Genomic DNA, 22,197 nt, shown 5'->3' with positions numbered 1-22,197 from the left:
ATAACCAACCATATTAAAAGAAAGAATTGTATTAACTTCAGACCTCAATTTAAAACACTTCAAAATCTCAGTGCTTGGCATCAACACATCTTAACAAAATGTTGTCAACATTTTTTCTTAAAAACAGCAGGAACAAGAATGCAAACATTTCTACAGCTGCATGAAAAGAAAGATGATCTAGAAATTTACGAGCTACTACTATGGATCAAGGTGAGTTAATGCCATATATACAAAAAAAAGTGTAAATGGTAGAAAATAAACTTTACATCATACTTCATCCAGATTTGGTTTTGTCTTTTTTTTATGTAAGGAAAAAATCTTTCCACATTATAACCACTCAGGCATTTTAGTAAATTTAGTTAAATGCTAATGTAATTTCAGTATATAAAATAAAGGCACATCAAATTAATTAATTAAACAAAAACATTTATTCTTACAATTCAGTAATATGGCCTGGGAAGCTTTGCTTGAAAGCTACTGACATAAGGAATATGAGCAGCATGGAGGCAGTTATTTACTCTTGCTTGAGCTGGGCTTTCAGTTGCATCAGTTATGGAGTGATGTGAGCTTTCATGGTTGGGAAGAGTCATCTGCAAAAATTTACCTGTTTGCTTAAGATTTTAGAGTTGAGGACCTAAAAACATTCTGCAGTATTTCTGAAAATTCTTAAACAACTAAAACTTAAATTTTATAAAGATTAAAGCTATCCTACATGCATTAGTGTTTCACTAACTTGTTCATCCAAGTCCTTAATTTAAACCAGTACCCATACCTGATACTACCTAACATTACAATATGAACATATTAATTATTAATTAATAGATTAATTAACAACACATTATATCAATTAATATATTAATTAACAACATATTAATTAACATAATCCTTTAAAAGAAAGGAGATAAAGTGATGGTGATGAAAAAAAAATATATAAAAATGCTTTTTTAAAGTATGGATTCTTTTCCATGAAAAGTTGCTTATTCTTGGGATAATTTCTTCCCAGAATGATCACATCTACAGAATACCACGGAAGCATTCTACAAGAGTGCCAGCGGTAAGACAGCTTCCTCACTTGTCTATATTGCAATGAAGTAAAGTAAAGCTCAGATTCTGAAGCTTTGTTTTTGATTTTTGTTTTCCTCAGGCGTAAGTGAATGAAGATATGATTTCAGTATAGTTCTTGTAGAAATTTGGCAATGTGTAAAACAGGCAAAATTGCATTTTAAATTGGCAAGAAATTTCATTTCCAATACTTTTCAGATGTACTTTAGATGCACTAGCTGCTTTAACATATAAAGCCTGTGTTTAGAGAAGCCTATATTTTTTCAGCCGTCAACTACCAAGCAAATTACTATAAAGTACCTGAAATGCAGACTTTTTTCGAGGCTCTTCCTCTTCTTTTTTCTCCTCTTCCTCTTCCTCTTCGCTATCCGTCTCAAACAAATAATAATTTCCACTTCTGACCACTATGTGAAACAAAATTTTTTTCTTATTTTTTTTTGAAAAGTACTATTCCGAACTGCCTGAATATCTCTAAACAATCAGACAGTGATTTATATGTTCATAATCAGGAGAGGTGAAAACAGAGAGATGAATAGGTCTCAGGCAACTTATCTGATGTTAGTCTGTGATACTTTTGGGCATGAATGAGAACTGTACAAGAACGAAGGAAACACCACCATGAGAAGAAAATGTAATGAAAAAGCTTCAAGTACATCAGGTTACTAGGTTAAAATTTTTAGAAAAAAAAAAAGGCAATTTAGTTTAAATGAATTGAAAAGTAATGATTATCTGAGGGAGTTAAAAGAGCCCAATAGGTAAATAAAAGAATTTACACAAACAGTACCACTGGACAAAAAATACAGAACTGCTCTTTAAAATGCCCAGGCATCCTTCAAACTATGGGATGAGATGGTATAAGTTAATGCTTTCTTCAAACTTTTAAGTTTTGATGAGGTAATGGAAAACCTTGGTTTGTTTAAAACAAATCACTTGGATTCTATTAATGTGATCAGAAATGAGTTTCAATTTTTTGCCCATGGATTCAGAAACAATCTGAAACCTTGATACAATAAAGATGCACAGTGAATAAGCTAGGCCTTATATCCTTGAACAGAAGCAAAGTTTTTATTTCTCGGATGGTAAAAGGCCTATGTGAATAAACAAGGGAAACAAAAGAAAGAAAAAATAAGATAATGAGCAAGAGAAAAATCAAAATCACAGCATTACATTCAGCAGTGAAGACTGGTAAATAATTTCTGCATTTAAGCTGAAATTTTTAAAAGAAGAGTTACTTAGATGAAATGTTACCCAATCTGGATACACATATTTATATAGAAAGGTGTATTTAACCCTCATTATATATTTCTGGAAAACTAACAATAGCTTTAATTCTATTCAATCATACCTTGAATTTTACACAGATCCTCTGTACATAGGTGGTCACACATAACTAGAGTAGAAACCTCAGTGTATGCACACTGTGAAATTTGTCAGAACTCCATTAGGTCATAACTTCAGCATCTAAAATTCCCCCACAGAGAAAATCATGTGCCTAATTATGACTTCGTAACATCAATGAAAGCCCTGCAGAGGGACAAAGTCCACTTCAGCAGTTCTAGTCGTTGAACAGAGGTTAAAAGAAAGTCTGGAAATTTCTTGGGTCAAGCAAATTAATTGTTTGGTAGAGGGCCTTCTGAGAAAGCCCATTTAAAATGCACTGAAGAGATAAATGTATTTTAAGAGCCAGTAGTCTGCAGTTCTGTTTCATAAAAAAGTGCCTCATAAGCAGCAAAGGAAATTGTCCACACAAAAGATCAGCAGGATAAAGTCTGGCATCTAGAGGAAACCTACACCACGGTGCAGCTCCTTACAGTCTCAGAACAGCACCTGGTCAGATTTGGAAGGCCTGAGCTGGCAGAAAACAACTCAAAAATGATCTCTCTCCAAAATTTTTAAGTTAAAATATATCTAAGGGGACACCATAATGTAGCAATTACATCCCTTTTACAACTAAAGAGGGAGGTATGATTGAATAGCAATAATGCATTCTTGCACACATCAAAACGGAGTAAGAAGTGTGTTAGTCACCTACAGGCATTATTAAATAGACCAAATGTTACTAGTTAAATAATTCATGGCTAGACTGGACTCAGCCACACTCTCCTCTCCCCCACCCTTCCTAATGCAAAATTTCTCCACTGAGAAAAGGGACTTGCAGGCTTTCCATGTGGGATGACAGGGAGGAGACAGAAAGGCAGTCTTGCAGGAGAAGCCAGCATAACCTGCTTGTGCCCAGATGGAAAGAGCTCCCCAGGACAGCTGCAAACTCCATCTTTCCCACTGTATAAGACACAACTCTGTGATCCAGGAGAAGCTGGGGATCTCTGAGCATGTGGCCCTAACTCCTGCTGATCTTTGTGGGGCTCCATATCTAATCTGCAAGCACAAAGGAACAATACCTCCCTGAAAGGGAGACAATGAGTATCAATGAGGAAACCCTCACTGATATTTTCACCTTTTCTACTTAGACACAAATTCTTAACTGAGTTTTAATCCCTATGGATATAAAATTAGGTATCTTTCTGTAGAATAAATAAAAACAAGTGATATAATAACAATGACAATCTAAATTAAACATCAGAACTGGGATAAAATTTTCAGCTTCAACAACTTTAACACTATATATACAGCCACAGCCACAACCCCATTTACTGAGAACAGCCACATGCTGCAGGGTTACGGCTCAATGTTTCAAAATGATAGATGGGGAATGATGCATGGGGAATATCACCCTATCTCCAGTTTGTAAGCCTGCGAACACCTACTGTAAGTGCCAAGTTTCACTGACTGGGGAAAGTAAGCCACATGGCAGGCAATCACTGTATGCAGGATCAGGGTCTATGATGTTTCCCACAAGGTTTTGCATTATTGCAGTAGATAATTTCAAGAATGCTCACTGTTTAAATACCAAAACTTAAGTTGCCACCTGAGAACATCAAATAATGAGGGTGAAATAAGTAAAAGCCAAAGTCAATGTCTCTCTTTGAGCAGTTCTTCTCACTACAAAACCATTGGTGAATAAACAGGAGACCATATCCCATTCCTTCAAAATCACTGTAGCTTGAAATTAGATAGGAAAAACTCACAAATTACAGTTTTGATCTGTTTTGTCATTATTGTTCTCAATGAAACTATGGGACAATAAGTTTGTTTTCACAAGACTTTTGAAAAGGGATAGGTCTCTCTAAAGTGGCAGTGTGCCCTTTAGAAAAAATAAAAATAGAGACACAGTTTACTTGTGACTTGATAGAAATAAGCATTCGGCATTTTGTTAAAACGCTATTGGCAAATATATAGGTTGGAGTTATAAACAAATACACATACATAAATGAAGGAGAATGTAGATGTGCAAAATTATTACTTGGAATACCTCTTGTTAAACTAAATGACCAGGTACAATGTAGATATTCATATTTAACTCTGGTCAGTGCTATACACTTGAATATTTTTAAAATCTTCAGAATTAAGTTATTAAATTGTTAAATATGTCTGTTTTCCATAAAGATCCAATAGAAGGACATTAGATTTGAATCTGCAGTCTACTCAGTTTTATTCTGTTTCACCCAATCCTTAATGAAGGGAAGAACTGTTGTATACGTGGACTGGCTGGACCGGGATAGAAATAAATTAGAATGTCATTAAGCAACAATGATATGAGGATCACTCACTATTAATTTCTTGTGAACAAGGCTGAACATATTTTTACTCTTAGATAAAGAGAAAATAGAGAAATAACACAACAACTGGCATCAACAGCATGTTAAAATATGATATTCAGCTGTACACTGTGTAGCCTAGTCCTGGGAACAGTCTAGCTGCTTTACTGTGGTACTCATATTTCTATAGCTGTCAGTAGACTGACTGATGAACCGTAAAAAAGATATATGATGTGTGTATATGAAAAAGAAATTATGACTAATCTTAGAATGCATTGGCAAACTTTTACCTTCACATGTTTAAATATATTGTGCTTTGTAGTAGAGGAAAGTTGAGACTTTTGAAGTCAAAACAGATTCTTTTTGGAACATGTTTTTTATCTGATTTGGTATCTTTCTAAAAATGTCCAAAGTATCATAAGCTGTGCTTCCAACAAAAAGAAATTCAAAATATGGTTAAGTTCATTATTTGAAGATAGTAGTAGAAATCACTTGATAAAATAAACAAGACTTCTATCAAGTCACAATCATAAAATCAGGCATAAAACAAACAGGTCATGGGAATGCCTTCATTCTGGTCAAGGATATAAGGGTTAAATCCACATATTTGTAAGATGATTGAGAAAACCTACTGGAAGCATGATCAACCCAAGGCCGCCACCACTGCTTTTTTTTGCCCTTGGCTTTCTCTTTGTCTGCTTCTCCTAAAATAAAATATGTCCAAACATTAATTTTACAAAATGAGAAACATGTTTCTTACACTGATTAATCATTTTTCATTTCTCTCAACAGAACTAAATTTCATGAGCATATCAGATGTTAGATCTGCTGAATATAATCAATATAAAAACATTTAGAAGCATGACCACCCAGCACAAATACTCTAGTTTATGCAACAGTTAGAAGAGCATTCTACTCTAAAACAGCTTGAAGTTCTTTTTTTTTTTTTTTTTTTAAACATACAGTCACACTTCTCTGTAATATCAAGAAGAAAATATTTTCCCTCCTCTCAAGTCCCCCTACATTTCAAGCTCGATACTTTTATATCCAGTAAATGTTGATCCTAAGTCAGTGCTGGAAATGTGGCATTAAAAAGGTATCATTTATCTGTTCCCACATTTTAAACAACATTAAAAAATATACAAATATTTCAGTAACTGAAAAAGGCCTCACAGCATCCAAAAACCCTTGCTGGAAACATGTGATTTCTACCTATTTGTTACACTGTGGTTTATAAACAATATGTTTATTCAAAACAAACCTCTGCTGCTATTTGGCTCTTTGCCAACAATTTGAAGTTAGCCAAAAGTAATCTCAAGGCAAATTGTTTTCTCTAAATCTACTTGCAGTACAAAATCCCAGGTGAATTTTATTTATTTATTTATTTATTTATTTAGGCTGAATCAAGCTCCAAAATGTTACTGAGTAAACAACCTTGTTCCTTGATGACAGTCTTGAAGAACAATTTCTCAATTGGCCAACTATCAGATCTATCAGGTCCTTAGCGCTCAACTGCAATTATGGCACAACAATAGCTAACAGTACCTTCATCATCTTCTTCAGAAACCTTCCGAATCTCAGGCCCCTCTGAAGACTCCTGTGTCATGCTTAGCATCCTCTCTTTACCCTTTTTGTATTTTTGCTGCCTGGCCTTGATGCGATCCATTCTAGCAAAAGGAAGAAACTTATTATATTCTGTTTTTCACCCCTTTTGACCCCCTCTGAAAAACAGCTGTTAAACACATCCATCCACACACACACACTAACATTTCTACAGAAAATATCCATTCCATACTGTCACTAATCTTGCCTTTAAAAATAAAGAGTTAAATGGCCCTGAAGAGGCTGTCTGGACCGGTCACGAACATGAAACTGGCCACTCAATCCTGCACTACTTGTGCTGTATCTTCAACTGATTCACTTTAACTGGTTTAATTTTCATTTCAGATGCAGGAAAACCTTCATTTCTCCTTCTTGCAACCCTGTAAACAGTTAACATGATCTAGCCTTTTAAGCCTTTTAAGTTTTTCACATTTTGACAGGCAACAGTAAAAAAAAAACAAAAACAACAACACACAAAACACAAACACAACAGTTATAAGTGATTTCAACACAACTACTTGACTAGAAGTGAAAGAAAGAGAAAGAGAGAAAAAGACAAAGACACGAGAGAGAGAGAGAGAGAGAGAGAGAGATGAGAGAGATGAGAGGGAGAGAGAGAAAGAGAGAGGGGAAAGAAGGGGGAGGAAGAGGGGAGAGAGAAAGAAAGAGAAAGAAGGAGAGAAAACAGAAGAGAAAGAAGGAGAGGGGAAAGAAGGAAGGAAGGAAGGAAGGAAGGAAGGAAGGAAGGAAGGAAGGAAGGAAGGAAGGAAGGAAGGAAGGAAGGAAGGAAGGAAGGAAGGAAGGAAGGAAGGAAGAAAAAGAAAGAGGAAAGAAAGAAAAAGAGGAAAGAAAAAGAAGGAAAAAGAAGGAAAGAAAGAAAGATTACTTGTTTTTCACGTTTCCTCACATTGCATGCATTCATGCCGCACAAAATAGGATAACCAAAACCACAAAGTGAACTGGACCTCTACCAGAAAATAAAAAATATAGCATGTAATATCATAAACCATCTCATAAAGAGAAGACTATATGGTCACATTGCTATGATACTCAAGTGTGGAACACTTAAATGCTGATCTTGTTAACTTGTCATCATTAGATTTCTAAGGTTTAGAAGAGCCTTCAGAATGAGCAGTGATGTTCATATCTTCTCTCTTTATATAAAACATCTGTTTCCATTATAATTCCAGGCTCACTGAGGAGTAGATGCATCAATACATTTCAGACTGATTTTTTTATGTCAACCTTGCAACCTTTGGTCCTGGAAATGTGATTCTGCTTTTAAATGAATGTTTAGATTATGCAGTACGTGTCTTTCTAGAAAAGATGACTCTAAAACTGTGTGATACTGAAATACCTAAGACCTCCAAGTGCATAGAGCACCATTTCTGTAGTTGCAAAAACATACATCAAAAACCTAATCAACGTTTCTATAAAATAAAGTGCTAGATAAATGCCAAGAATCCATGAAAAATGTATACAAAATGTGTATGCGTGTGTATATATAAATACATACTGTCTTTTCAGTTGATCCATTGATTTTTTTTCCTCTTCAATTCTTGCCTTTACAGCCTTGACAATCGTAGCCTGGAAAAGCTCAGCACCCCTGCAGCAGAAACATAGGTGGAAGAAAGGAAAGAAGGAGAGCAACATGTATGTGTTTCCAAATTTTCCTGTATGCCAGCTAATCAGAGAACTCTGTTCGCTCTGTAAAGTGTTTAATCAAACAAAGTCAATCCACAGCTGGAAAGAACTAATCAATGAATACAGAATACTGATCTGCTTAGAGTTAATTATTTCAAGAGCTGTGTCAAACACTGTGATCCCTACTCAGCGTAAAAGTTCCTCTAGCCACTGATGAGAGATTTAAGTTTCCAGTCTGAAGAATGTAGAACATGGATGGATTCAAGACTGAGTTAGAACTTCTTGCACAATTCCAGGATTTGGTCTTTATACTTATTTCAGCATTGTAATCATCTTTCCCCTTTACCTCAGTCCCCAGGAAGCTTTGAGCAAAGGCCACCTCAAGACTTTTGCCTTTATCCAGGACCATTACAGCTTCACTTTTACCCTCTGAACATTACTTTGCTTTCAATTTGATGGCACAAATCCTTCAGCAGGTTTCTGGTGTGCCAAAAGAATGACTTATAACTCCATTTCATTAGAAATATGCAGTTGACTCAATAATTTGTATATACAGACTGTGTGTCTAAACCATTCTTCACTATTCATTCAGGAGCTCTCAAAGAGTTTCAAAGACTCACTCAGAGAAATAGAATAGATTCAAATCCATCTTCTTTTTATTATTACTTTTTTTTTGGGGGGGGTGGGGAGGGAGGATTCAATAAGATCATCAGAAGTCTAGTCCTACATAATTTTTCACCACCTTTTCCGTGAGATTTTTGGTCCTTCCATGTAATATGCAAGATAACCACAATAACATTTTTTTTTTTTTTCCCTCAGAGGAATACAATCAACACTGGCAATCATTTTTGTCCAAAAGTATGGTAAAGTACCACAAGGGATGACATGTTCTCCTTAGCAGCTCGATCACCCCTGAATTCTTATAGACTGTTGAAAACTGAAACCAGAGCCTTGTCACTATTGTTTGAATCACAATTTAATATTATTAGGGTAAGGACTTTGTATTTCCAATACTAACTTCAACTGGATGACAGGCTCAAACTATATTGTCTGAATCCAAATATGACCTTCTCCATAGTCCAAATAAATTCTCAGCTTGGATTTTAGCAAGGCATGCAGTCAGCTAAAAAAATTAATAACATCTCTGTGTTTATATGACCCTCCTTCCTGTAATGTCTCAGTACTTCCTGGTCATTAATACATTTATCTCTACAAAGCTTCTGACATAGGCCAGTATGTCTCCACTTTTGCTTCTGGAGAACTGAAAGCTGGGTATGTTCAGAGTGATACCAAAAGACACAAAGTTCAAAGTAGAAACCGAACATGTTTCTTTCAACCCAGTGCACTGTCATTTAAATTAGTCTGCTCTTTCCTTCTGGAAGAAACTTTCCAATTTAGGAGGCATTTTGACACTCATGACTTCGCTTTGTGTTATATTCACTGAGAACAAAAAATCATAGAATCATAGAATATCTGAGTTGGACCCACAAGGATCATTGGGTCCAACTCGACATCACACAAAACACACACACAAAAAGCTACAAAATGGCAGTATCCCATAGTCTTTGGCATTAGCACTGAAATTCATCCCAAAGTAAAAATCTGAGAGAGGCAATATAGGACTAAGGCATAGATCTTTAGGTAGCTCTGTTCACAGCAATGAATTTTGGTCAGTATGGGTATTTCAACATGTCTCTTTTTTAAATGAATCACTCGAGAGGGAATAAGAGGAAGATAAAAAAAGACAGCTTTTAAGGACATGCAAGTCAAATTTGCCCTCAAACATGGATGGAAATTGATGTGCATATATTTTTTTTTTTTTTTTGGGGGGGGGTAGTGCCAAAAAAAGTATTATTGCCATAATACTTTTAATCCAATTGTAAACAAAGTAATTCCTTAGAAATCTTACTGGAATCAGTAGTAATTTCATTCCAGACCTGCCTTTTTATTAAACAAACAAACAAAGAATGGTTGTTCTTGTGATAGCTGTGAGTGGATGCTTGCAGAAAAGTCTAACAGGCTCAGAGTAACAATTCTTGCTACACCAGGTTGGAGTTCAGTGATTGACACTTGGAGTCTTCATGAACCAGATGTCATAATTTTTCTGTATTTTTCCTGATGTGACATTTTTTGGAGATGCAGTTTTCAAAGTACGTTGTGTCATAATCTGATCTCAAATTTTTTTTTTTTTTCCAAGGCTTAGAAACTCTGGCATTTGCTCTCATACATACTGATGCTGAGAGACTGCTGCAACACACATCAACTTTCCCAGCTTTTAATGAAGGCTATGGGAGCAGCAGATGGTGTTTGGTAGGTTTAATTTCTATCGGATTCTCCGTTAATTTGTTTTCTTGTGTGTGCTGTGTCAGAGTTGGATTTGCAATTATTAATTTAGCATGGATTGTTTAAATTAATGTTATTTAACAGGACTTTATTGGTAATACATATCATAAACAAACAAGTACAGTAGTAATGGGAGTACTAATAATCTGTTTAATTTATTTTTTTTTTAACTTTATGTTACCTTGATGCTAGGATCTGAGAAGCTTTTATATCTGCAACCACGTGAAGGAAGTAGTAACTCATGAAGACTCTTCTTTGCAACAGCAGGAAAGCAAAACATATACTGTCCCAGATGATTCCTGCTTCTCCACTAGGCAGTTTACAATCTACATTGCTGGTTGCTGGAAGAAGAAACCATCAGCATAAGAACTACTGAAATAAGTATTTTTTGCAATGCTTAATCACTTAAATAATGCCTTTAAAATGACTTTAAATAAAGCCTTTAAATTGACTTGAATTGAGGAACTTTAATTTCATTTTTCTTAAGAAAACTGACATATACTTCCATCTGAAGTATATTTTCTTGTACAGCTAATTGGAAAGCTTCCAACAATTTGATAGCCTATGAAAACTGAGAATTCATCATAACTGAAGAATTTTCAAGCAAATTCACCCTGTTCTAATAAGCTCTTGGTTAAAAAAAAAAAAAAAAAAAAAAAAAAAAAAAGTTTAAGGAAAGAAGTATTTTTGGTTAACTTGAAATATTTGATTTCAGCACATTTTAGAATGAAATTTATTATTATTTTTTTTTAATCTCAAAATGACTGTCTCTTTTTTCTACTAAGAACAATATCAACATGAAAAGGAAGTGTGTTATTTTTGTCAAAATAATTTTTTAATTGACTACTACCACCTAATATTTTTCTTTTCCCTCTCCACATCTCAGTTCACAGGAATCCTTGGTGTTTCCATTGCAGAAGAGAAAAAAAATACTTGAAACCACAAAACTGCTTCCTTTGGGATAGGAGGAAAAAGAAAGAGAGGAAATCCCATTCCTCCTGCATATAAATTTTGGCGTTGGCTATTTCTTCCTTTCTTTCTTTCTTTCTTTCTTTCTTTCTTTCTTTCTTTCTTTCTTTCTTTCTTTCTTTCTTTCTTTCTTTCTTTCTTTCTTTCTTTCTTTCTTTCTTTCTTTCTTTCTTTCTTTCTTTCTTTCTTTATTCTCTAAAGACAGTTCTTTTGGGAATACTCAAAAATTAAAACTGGGTTTTGTGGAGCTAGACTATAAACTAAATGGTCTACACTGCCCTACAGAATGGAGAGGACTCAAGGGAGAAACTCTGACTGAAAGCTGGCTTTACAGTTAAGCAAGCCAGCATACCAGACCTGGAAGTTTGAGCTCCAACTGTTTCTAAGCGTGCTATGCCCATCCCCTGGGGAATCAGAAAGCCATGTCTAAGTTTCTGATCCTGCTCCAAAAGTTTTGGATAATACAAGAACCACTGGGCACCATTTAACTTGTGAATTTGATTCTTGGTATTTCCTTTACCTCTATTGTCCACTTATCTATTAGGATCAGACGTGAGGATTTTTGAAATAGGAATTCAGAACTCTGCTGCAGCTTCACTGAAATCAAACAGTAGTTCTGTTTTAAATTCCACCAAAAAAAAAAAAAAAAAAAAAAAGTATTTTTAAATTGTCAGCACAGGGTGCCAGGACAAAGTGGAGCCAAATTTATAGCCCACTGAGAGGTAAAGGGTCTCACTCCCCATACGTCCTTCCTCCCTCCCTCCCTTCTGTTGCCTCCATTGACTCATGCTACCCACTCCAACCCTGTTATCACTACCAACTTGAGAATAATCATAAAAAATTACCTGAGGTGTGCCTGCAAAAAAATTACAACTTTTACGCTGGATTAGCCTCCTGCAATTTCAGTGAGTTGAAGTGGTTTTGAGGAGCTGAACACAAGACCTGCTGCACAGCAAGGAGTGGGACTTTACAGCTAAGAAAAGGTGCCGTATCTGTGCAGTGGTGGTGAGCTAGTAACTGACCTCAATTTGTATGACAAAACCATAAACCCAATTATCACATGAACTGCAGATACCATGAAACTGTGTTAAGCTCCCATGTCACCATATTGTACATTTACAGCAAACACAGTTTGTGTGTATGTGAGTGGGGGTGTTAATAGTTCTCTGTGTATCTCCCTTTTTTCTAGGAAATATTTTCAATACCTTGTCTTGCTAGTCCATATATGACCAAACTCTATTAACTGAACTCATGTAAGATATTTGCACAAGGTATTATGTATTATGTCAAGAGAGGGCACATTTTAAATATGGTAGGAGATTTTGAAGGTGTTCCTTAAGCTTTAGGAAATTACAAAGAAAAACAGGCTATACTTACGGATACGGTAGCCTTTAACTGTACAAGCCAAGCTAAATGCCTGAATCAACCAGCAACTATTCTTAACTAATGACTCAATGTAGCCACAGGCTCCTATCTGGAAAGTAAAAGAACAGTTTCATATAACAAGACGTAGAAGAAATAAAGATAAGAAAAGTATTGCATCTCCTTAAATTACTTGAGAATATTATTACTGTCATTGGCTGAATTGCATCCCATTAGTAAAACAGATTAGATGAAAGTGTCTTTAGCAGTAACACATATCACATAGCAAGAATTAGTTCTTTTGATTATCCAGGAGATAGCAGGTATATAGGTTTTGCTTGTGTTTTTGCAGAGAAAGTGATATGTCTGGCATGTGATGCAGTGTGACGGCTAAGCAACTTTTATAAATCACTGAGTTAAACTTGCAAACATACACGGACAAGCTTAACTTAACATACACATGGCCCCACTGAATTCCCAAGCATAAAATGAAGCACATATGTGAGCATTTAGAACGTTTGCAAATTCAAACCACCCATAAATCAATTTTATTTCAGTACAGTGACTTATATAAATGTAAAAAGAAAAATGTCTGCTCTTTTCAGTCCAGCACTTAAATGTTCAAAGCTAAAAGGCAATTGCCAGGAATAAATCTAAATTTATCTTTCATAAAGTTTTAAGTACTGCCTTGTCTCAATCACCTATTAGTGCCACTGCAAGAATCTGTTCTAAATGGTTAATTAATGTAAGAAAACCTTTAATACTTCACAGAAGTGTTTAACATTCTATTATAAAATGTGTCTGTTTTCCCCTGAAGCTCACAATAGTTCTAAAGGAAAACAGAATGCAGCTTGTAATTTTGTAGTCACACAACTCCATCTAGTACTAGGCTTGAAAATTCTAGTTTAAAACAAAAGGTTTAATTGAATGTGCACTATTTATTGATGGTGTAGCTGATCTTGCACTTTTAACTCATTTCTCACCCCACCAAAACTTTCACAGACTTCTAAGGAACAACTTAAAAAGGCAAAGTATTCAGAATCTGATCCTTTGAAAATAGCTTGTGAGCTTTCTCAGAGCCAGACTGAAACAAGTATGCACATTTTCCTATAATGTATATGCATTAGCATTCTCTGGATATGCACTTGCAGTTTCTGCTTTAAAATGGAGCCTGCTTTGCACTAGCAAAAGGCTGTGGTCCTGAAAAGGATTTCTAATGACCATTCAGTGCACTGTGCATAATTCCAATGAAGCCACAAAAGTGCTCAGGGCAGCAGAAATGCAGCAGCTACTTACTGAGAGGATGTTCTTCATGGTGATCACAAAAACATTGTACGCAATCAGCCAGTCCCAGTAACGCAGAATACTCCTGATGGGTTTCAGCAGCAAATCTCCACCAAAGAGAAGGAAATAAAAGCAGGCTACCAAGTAGCCCATACAGAATATGCTGATCCTTGTGGTTCCCGTTATGAAGATTATAGTAAGCACAAACCAGAAGAGGTAACTAAATATTATCACCTTATACATGTCTAAGTAGGACCTGGAAGTAAAAGAAGGAGAAAAAATTACCATTTCTTGAGGACAATGATAAATTTCCACTATTTATGCTACTGGTCGCTACTTGTAGCTACAGATAGACAGCAGAGCATTCGCACCCCACGTCAGCATTTGGGCATCTGCACAGGATTAATGCCAAGGTCAGTGGATCTGGCTGGCTCATATACTCAATTCTAGCTCATTCATGTGCGTAAGCACCTTGCTGCATGCACCCAGTCAGGGCACCTTGCACCACACAGGATCAAGCCTTGTATCATAAAAGGGGGAAAAATATATTCTCACCAAACTTCATGATAGAGTGATATTACCTGTCAATGCCACTTCTGCAATTTAAAAGCTATCTAAAATAATCCTTTAAGAAGTGTGGGTAGTACTAAAGCAAATCTATCTTCAAAAGCCAGCTACAGTACTTCACTGCAAACAGTTCTGTATTTATAAATTCTAGGGAATTCAGCCTGGTTAAAGCCTACCTTTCAAAGACAGCTGCTAAAAATACCTTTCTCCAGTGGAGATCAACTGAAAAAGTTTTGAGGAGTAAAATAGCTCCTACAGAATATAAATGTGCTAGAATTTACTGAGATGTTTGCCAGGAAGCTGCAAGACAGAACTATCTGAAATCAGCCTGGCCCACAATGGGAAAGAGTGAGAAACAATTTAGTATTTTTTTTCAGATTCATCAAAATCTTGACTTAATATTGACTCAGTGAGCTTTCAAATAAGAATATCTGCCAAAGGCAATACCAAATACTACATATAGTTAAACACTGCAAACCCAACAAATTCTTGTTTTCCACCCATTTAGTGTTTTGATTCCAGATGTACTATGTTTTCAGGGTCTGTTCACCAAGGCTGTGAAACTGGATTTGTCAGGAAACCAGGCAGGGAGACAGCACGATGGGAGTACACATATACCTAAACCAAACCATGTAAGGAGTAAATGAGCTAAATGCAGTGGATGAAGCCACATAAAAAGGCCCATGCTGCTTGATGTTCTCAGGCTCAGAATTTTCTGGGTGTGTGTATTTATAGTCCTACATTTATATGTATGTATTATACATTTAGCTTGCCGAAGCTAACCGGAGAGGCATTTAATGAAAGGTAATGAGAAAGCTCCTCTGTGTTTATTTCCCACAAACGTTAAAGAAATTTATCAACTAATGCCTGTGAAGGCTAAAAATTTCATGGCTTCAGAAATGCTGCTGGGTTTGGGGTGATAAAACATTATCAAATAATCTATACACACTAGGAAAATAAAGACACAGAAGATAACAGTTGAACAGATCTTCATGAACTCAAAATTCACTCAAAATGGTGCTCTCACTGTTTTTCTCTAGGAAAAAACAACAACAACAACAACAACAGGATCTTAATATTTGGTGTTTCGTTAATAATACTTATGTGATGGATGGCTAGGAAAAAATCACCTTCCTGAAACCATTTTAACAATTGCAGTATTTCAGAAATCTTCTCCTTTGCTACCAAAGAAGTACATCAACATCTGTTGAAAAATGTCCCAGACAGAACTGAATTGATCAAATATGCAAGAATATTTTAATGCTCTTCAACAAATATGAATTCTGATTCTGAAAAGACAACATGAAGTTGTCTGGATCCAAATATTCCAACATTCACACGTCATTTGGTTGAATCACAGTGCAACAGTGAATACCACTCTCAGATTAAAACATACAGAAATTAGAGAGAATATAAAAAGGAATGCAATAATTTAGTGGTTTTTTTTTTTTTCACTATAATGTTGATAGTCCATTACATTCTTAGCAGTCATCTAAAATACTAAATACAACTGCTCTTCTCGTTTTCAAAATATACATTAAACGTAATAGCGTTAGACATCAGTACACCAAAACAAAACAGGATGAAAAGGAAAGATTCTCACAAGGCAGGAAACAATACAATTGTATGATGTACTTCTTAGAGATGTAAATCTTTCTCATTTTAAGCAATACACTATTACAAGCAAGACCAACCACATGAAAGATTCCACGTTCAGGTTGTCTTCTTACAAAAATGGTGCTTGAAAAAGTCATTCAGGGTATACCTACATTATGGACATAACTGACTATCTCAGATACATCTGTGCTGGCCCAAGAACAATGCCAGCTGATGCTGCACAGAGAGCAGTGGGCAGAACCTCAAATACCTGAACTCATGTACCTGAATAATCTCACATACATGAAAATATTCCCCAAATTATATTTCTTTCTATTGTAATACCCCCAGATGCCTGTATTTTTCTGTTATAGTGCGGAGTCATTTTCCAAGCATCCTTTTAATTTTCCTTAAATATTTACAATAACATAGGTAGATCAAATGCTTTAAGAGAAGGAATTAAGATATGTTTTGGGTATGGGGGGCAGAAGAGAAGTAATAAAGATATGTTTTGGAGATGGGAGGCGGTTCTCAGCATATTGCCTCTCAAGCTGTATGATGCATTCTTAGATGCAAATCTTCCAAAATCAGAAAGTTAGGAAATGAAGAGTTTCAGTTCCTTGCTCTGGAGATTATAATGCAACAGTGAGAGACTGAAGTACAAGATTACCCCAACAGCTAAGAAGACCCTGCACAAACACAGAGTCAGTCAGGAGCCTTAACTTTTTTTTTTTTTTTAAAACTTTTTCACATCAGAAAATTTTAAATCTTGGATAGCATATACTGTAATTTTACGCATTCACCGTAGACCGCAAAGATCATTACTTTAATGCTGTGTAAATCTTCCAAACCTCATTTTCTAAGCAGTCTTTAAATACACTTCCAGTCTCATAGAGGAGAGGCCACTCTCAGGATGTGGCATTTGAACACACCTAGAAAATCTGTGAGACAGCTGAATCCTAAGGGAACAGTCCCACTCCCCTTCATCCCCTCAGCTGTGTACTGCTGCCTTTGGCTCTAGCTCTTTAAATTTATTTAAAGAAGCAAGTGTATTTAAACTCATTTTGTGGGAGACAGAAGGAAGGACTAATTAATGACTATACAGCCTATGAAACAACTCATTGCTGGTGTGATGAATTCAAGGGTGAAACAACAGTAAAAGCAGGAGTGTGCAGATGGAAGCCAGGAATACATTTACACTTCAGGGGGAGATTAGCCACTATACCAGAGTACCAAGAACATCAGAGCATGGCTTTTGATAGCACAATAACTTCTGAATTAGAAAATATGCAGAAGAATCTTGAAAGACAAACAAAATATGAGAAATACTAATTGGCCAACAGTGTCATCAGCAGAATTCACTGATATTCTAGATGACTCTGTCACTCTAGTGACTGCATCAGTTAACAAAGGAAGACCAACTGATGTCATCTACCTGGACTTCTCTAAGGCCTTTGGCACAGTGCCACATGACGTCCTGGTCTCCAAACAGGGGAGATATGGTTTTGATGGGTGGACCATTCAGTGGATGTGAAGGTCACACCCAGAGAGTGGTGATTGATGGCTTTATGTCCAAGTGGAGGCTTGGTGACGAGTGGTGTCCCTCAGGAGTTTGTCCTGGGACCGGTGCTATTTAATATCTTTATAAATGACACTGACAGTGGGATCAAGTGCACCCTCAGCACGTTTGTAGATGACACCAAGCTGAGGGGTGCAGTTGATACAACAGATGGAATGGATGCCATCCAAAGGGACCTGGATTGGCTGGAGAAGTGGGCCCACATGAACCTAATGAGGTTCAACAAGTCCAAGTGCCAGGTGCTGCACCTGGGTTGCGGCAATCCCAGACATGAGCAGAGACTGAGAGAAGAACTCACCGAGACCAGCTCTGCAGAGAAGGACTTGGGGGTTCTGGTGGATGAAAAGCACAACATGAGCCAGCAGTGTGCCAGAAGGCCAACTGCATCCTCATCTGCATCAACAGAAGAGTGGCCAACAGGGCAAGGAAAGTGATTGTGCCCCTCTGCTCTGACCTCATGAGGCCTCATCTTGAGTCCTGTGTCCAGGTCTGGAGCCCCCAGCACAAGATGGATGTGGGGCTGTTAGAGGGCGTCCAGAGGGCCACAAGGATGATAAAGGGGCTGAAGCACCTCTCCTATGAAGAAAGGATGAGAGAGCTGGGACTGTTCAGCCTGAAGAAGAGAAGGCTCTGGGGCAACCTCATTGCAGCTTTTCAGTACTTTAAGTGGTCTTATAAAAAAGATGGAGAACGACTCTTTGCTAGATCAGATAACAAGAGGACAAAGGAGAACGGTTTTAAACTAAAAGAGGGGAGATTTAGATTAGAGGTTAGGAGGAAATTCTTTACTCTGGAGTGGTGAGGCACTACAATAGGTTGCCCAGAGAGGTTGTGGATGTCCCATCCTTGGAGGTGTTAAAGATCAGGTTAGACAAGGCCCTGGGCAACCTGATCAAGTGGGAGATATGCCCGCCCATGGCAGGGGAGTTGGAACTAAGTGATCTTCAAGGTCCCTTCCACCCCAAGGCATTCTATGATTCTATGATCTTGTTCAAAAACAAGGAAGAGAAAATCCGAAGTTCATTCTATCCATCCACCAAAACTTTTTTAAAAGATGGCTGTCTGTACCAAATTATCTGCTTTTATTTACTAAAGCTTTATTAGTCTTATGATCACTTCAGTATTTTATTTCCACAGGAATTACTTGTTAACTGTAATGCAATCCAGCCTGTTGCAAAAAAAGATTGCTCTAGGTGTAGTTGTGTTCCCAGCAGGCTCAATAATGTGTTTGGCTGTGGCCAGTCCAGTGTCCAGACCTTTGCCTGCAGGCCCCCCAAGGCACTGATGCTGCAGCTGATAATCATAGAATCACAGTATTGTATAATCACAGAATCATAGAATGGCCTGGGCTGGAAGGGACCTCAAAGATCATCTAGTTCCAACCCCTCTGCCACAGGCAGTGATGCCACCCATTAGACCAGGTTGCCCTCAAGTCAGCACTTTGAAGTTTAGGGAAAGAACGCACTTTTCTGTTTACACACTGATGAGACAATACTGTCCTGTCACATTGACATAGGTCAATCTTTCTTCATTCTGGAGGAGCTCTTGTTGGGTCATTTCATTGTGGTCCCTTAACAGCTACCTGTTTTGCTTTGAGTGTGGATCACTACCTCTATATAACTCCAGGGCTCTTCCCACAGCCCTCTTCTGATGACTAGCCTCTCCCTCTCCTTCAGGCATGTTACTCCTATGTGTTTACATAGTTAGCTGTCTCTTTACCTCTGTTCTTCCAATTTCTTCTCTCTCTTCCCTCTTCCTTATCTCCCATTCCTTACATTCTTTGCACCTGGATCCTACATCACAGTGTTTCCCCTTCTGATCTCAACACTGCTAATTTATCACCAAGCAGCTATTCCCACAGCCTTTCTCTGTAGCTCCATTTCAATCTCCAGAAGTCAGGTTCACTGATTTTCCCTTTTCCAATAGCTACATCAAAACTTCTGAAAATTAGCTCTATTATTTTAATGGACTTCTTTGGATTTAGTGTTGTGGATAGATCCTGTAAGACTTAGGACTGTTATTTTCTTACTCCCATTCTCTTATCAATGAAGTCCTTCCTTCATGATTCTATTTTCTTTAAAAATCCACAAATCCAAAGCTGTGTTATTTAAGGCCATTTTATTAGCAATGAAATGTTTATTTGCTTTATACAAATATGATGGGAAGCCTAAAATGATGTTTTGCAGATCCTTTTTCACTAACCTGGGTTAGAACTGTAGTTCCAAAAAAGGTATTACAGCTGCCTTTGAGAGAATTTCTCTGACTCACCTGATGATGGTTCCCAGGAGGGACTGTTCAATGACTGACTGTTAATATTCTTTCTGCTCTCAGGAGGCAAAAAGTAGATTGCAATCCCGAATTATTTTCCTGTCAATGTCTAGGAGAACATTGGAAAACTGCTTGAGAACTGAAATGAGGATTTTCTGGCATTAGAGACTGTGGGAAAGGATTATCCTCCATGAAGTCACTTCAAATTCTGTTTCATTTTAAAAGCTCCTACTTCTATTATTCGTTTTTATTTCTGTTTCAAAGCCTTTCAGTTTTGCTCTCCCTTGGGTTTATGCACATATCCCCTGAGAAATCTGGGGGTGGAAAAACAAGAAAATTTCAGGAAATCTCTTCCTTAGACTGTATTTATCATTTTTGAGCTCAAGTATTTCTCCGGAAAGAAGAAAATTAAGCATTTGGAAACATTATTTTTTCCTGCCACTGTTTATATTGCAGTTAGAAGCTTTTTAGCCATGTCTATTAGAACAAACTGGCACCTTCTCAAGGAATCAGACACATCAGAAGGGTGCTTCAGTCTTCAAGTGCCACTTCTTTTCCTTAGCAGTAAATACACATTGGGCTTCTCAGAAAACACATGAATACTAAGCACTATGTTTCTGATGCTTTGTAACTTATTCATAACCAGGTTGTCTTCACTTATCTGTCTGGATCTTTCTGACTGACTTTTGGATGAATGCCATTTTTCATTTAACATGCTTGGATAAGCTTTAAAACAAGGTTGCTGTCCCTGATAAAAAATATTTAGATTATTCTGAAATGTCTCCATCAACGTGAAAGAAACATTTTTAGATAAAGCCCTTTTAGTTCCAAATTGTCTTGAATATACGCCAGATACATGCATCTTCTTCTGAGGTATATCTTCAGTCCATTCTCCAGAGCTTGAGAGTCCTTCTTTTAAAAGATTTATAATCTCTAATAAAAGATTCAAAGTCATCTTAAGAGACTGTCCAGCCATTCTCTGTCACTTCTTTGAGGCAAATTAGGCATTGGACAGTGCGATCACTTGAAAATAACACCATTTAAAGCCTGGGAAAATTCCACATTGTAATGAAGGCATTGAATGGGACACTAAAGGAAAGATCCCATCAGGCAGAGAAGATCTATTATGCAGATCATACTAAAGGAAGGTCTGTTTATACCTGTCTACACATTCTACAAGTATGTTCCCATTACAGTTCCAGGAAGCTTACACTTCAAATTCAGAAGAAAAAACTTTATAGCATACCTACCCCGGCATCTACAAAAAGGATATCATAAACAGGAATTTCCTCTGTTCCTGAAATGTGTTCTCTATTCATTTGATGGAATTTTCAACAAAAATGTCCCTGTTCTGTTTCTTTCCCCACCTTGTTCTTTTCATTCTATTCACACAACATAAAGCTATCGCAGGAAACAGTCACATAGATTTCTGTATTTATCTGAAACAAGCATAGAGTGATCATGGGTTATCTGTACAGCTCACCACTATGAATTCTTTGTTGTTGTTGTTGTTGATTTGGTTATTTTCCACAAACAATATCACTTCTAGACACAAGGTGCAAATTCCCAATTAAATGGCTGCATAATACATATGTGTATCATGTATACACAGTCTATTTTCTCAACACATGCTAATTAGTGTGTTTCAATGCATATAAAGCCACCAATGGCTTCAAGCTGAGGCATGCCATGCAAATGAATCAAAAGACAGAACTTAACCTAAAGGATTGTGGAGAGGCAGCAGGCCAATTCACCTTGGACTTTGCCTTCCATTATAAATCTAACTCTGATTCCCATCCAAAATCTTCAAAGAACATCCTTTGTGCTTCAAACTTTTCATGCTTGGCCATTTGGGAATATCTTCTACAGATGACTAGAAATACCTATCAGATGCCAGGGAACTTTGAAAAGATGCCAAACTACACTGTTTAAAAAACAGTCATTTTCTTGACCCCCTTTCCCTTCTGAAGATAGCCTCCAGATATGGTGTCATTGATAATGATTCTTTTTTTCACAACTTTTTTTTTTTTTTCCTAGATTAAGGTGGGAAAAAAAGATCTATCTCTTCTTTCTTTGAGAAATCACATTATCAGCAAGGGTCTTTGCCAGTGACCAAGGGACCAAGGAGACCAAGCATATCAGAGTGTCTGATGCAACTGCTGAAATAGCTTTTGTTTTGTGGACACCACCACAGTGGCAATAAGAATAACTCAGCCAATCCCCCTACTCATTCCTCTTGAGCAAACCCTATTTGGCAGATGTCTC

The 22,197-nt window shown here is 36.9% G+C and overlaps 1 protein-coding gene across 1 annotated transcript in view; it reads right to left on the bottom strand.

Annotated features, from left to right (window-relative positions):
• The window catches only part of PIEZO2 (piezo type mechanosensitive ion channel component 2), a gene marked incomplete at both ends in the record, with an annotated part of 307,245 nt that overhangs the window by 41,139 nt on the left and 243,909 nt on the right, over nucleotides 1-22,197 (bottom strand). Inside the window, 7 exons of the mRNA XM_084281658.1 lie at nucleotides 1,363-1,466; nucleotides 5,351-5,422; nucleotides 6,264-6,385; nucleotides 7,837-7,926; nucleotides 10,489-10,648; nucleotides 12,654-12,750; nucleotides 13,935-14,178. Coding sequence (XP_084137784.1) covers nucleotides 1,363-1,466; nucleotides 5,351-5,422; nucleotides 6,264-6,385; nucleotides 7,837-7,926; nucleotides 10,489-10,648; nucleotides 12,654-12,750; nucleotides 13,935-14,178 — 889 coding nt within the window. The remainder of the gene's footprint in view (nucleotides 1-1,362; nucleotides 1,467-5,350; nucleotides 5,423-6,263; nucleotides 6,386-7,836; nucleotides 7,927-10,488; nucleotides 10,649-12,653; nucleotides 12,751-13,934; nucleotides 14,179-22,197) is intronic.

This window comes from Netta rufina (assembly GCF_964035555.1).
Source record: "Netta rufina genome assembly, chromosome: 2".
In the NCBI taxonomy this organism is placed as follows: Eukaryota; Metazoa; Chordata; class Aves; order Anseriformes; family Anatidae; genus Netta; species Netta rufina.
Note: the sequence above shows the minus strand (reverse complement) of the source record. Positions and strands in the feature narration are given on the sequence as shown.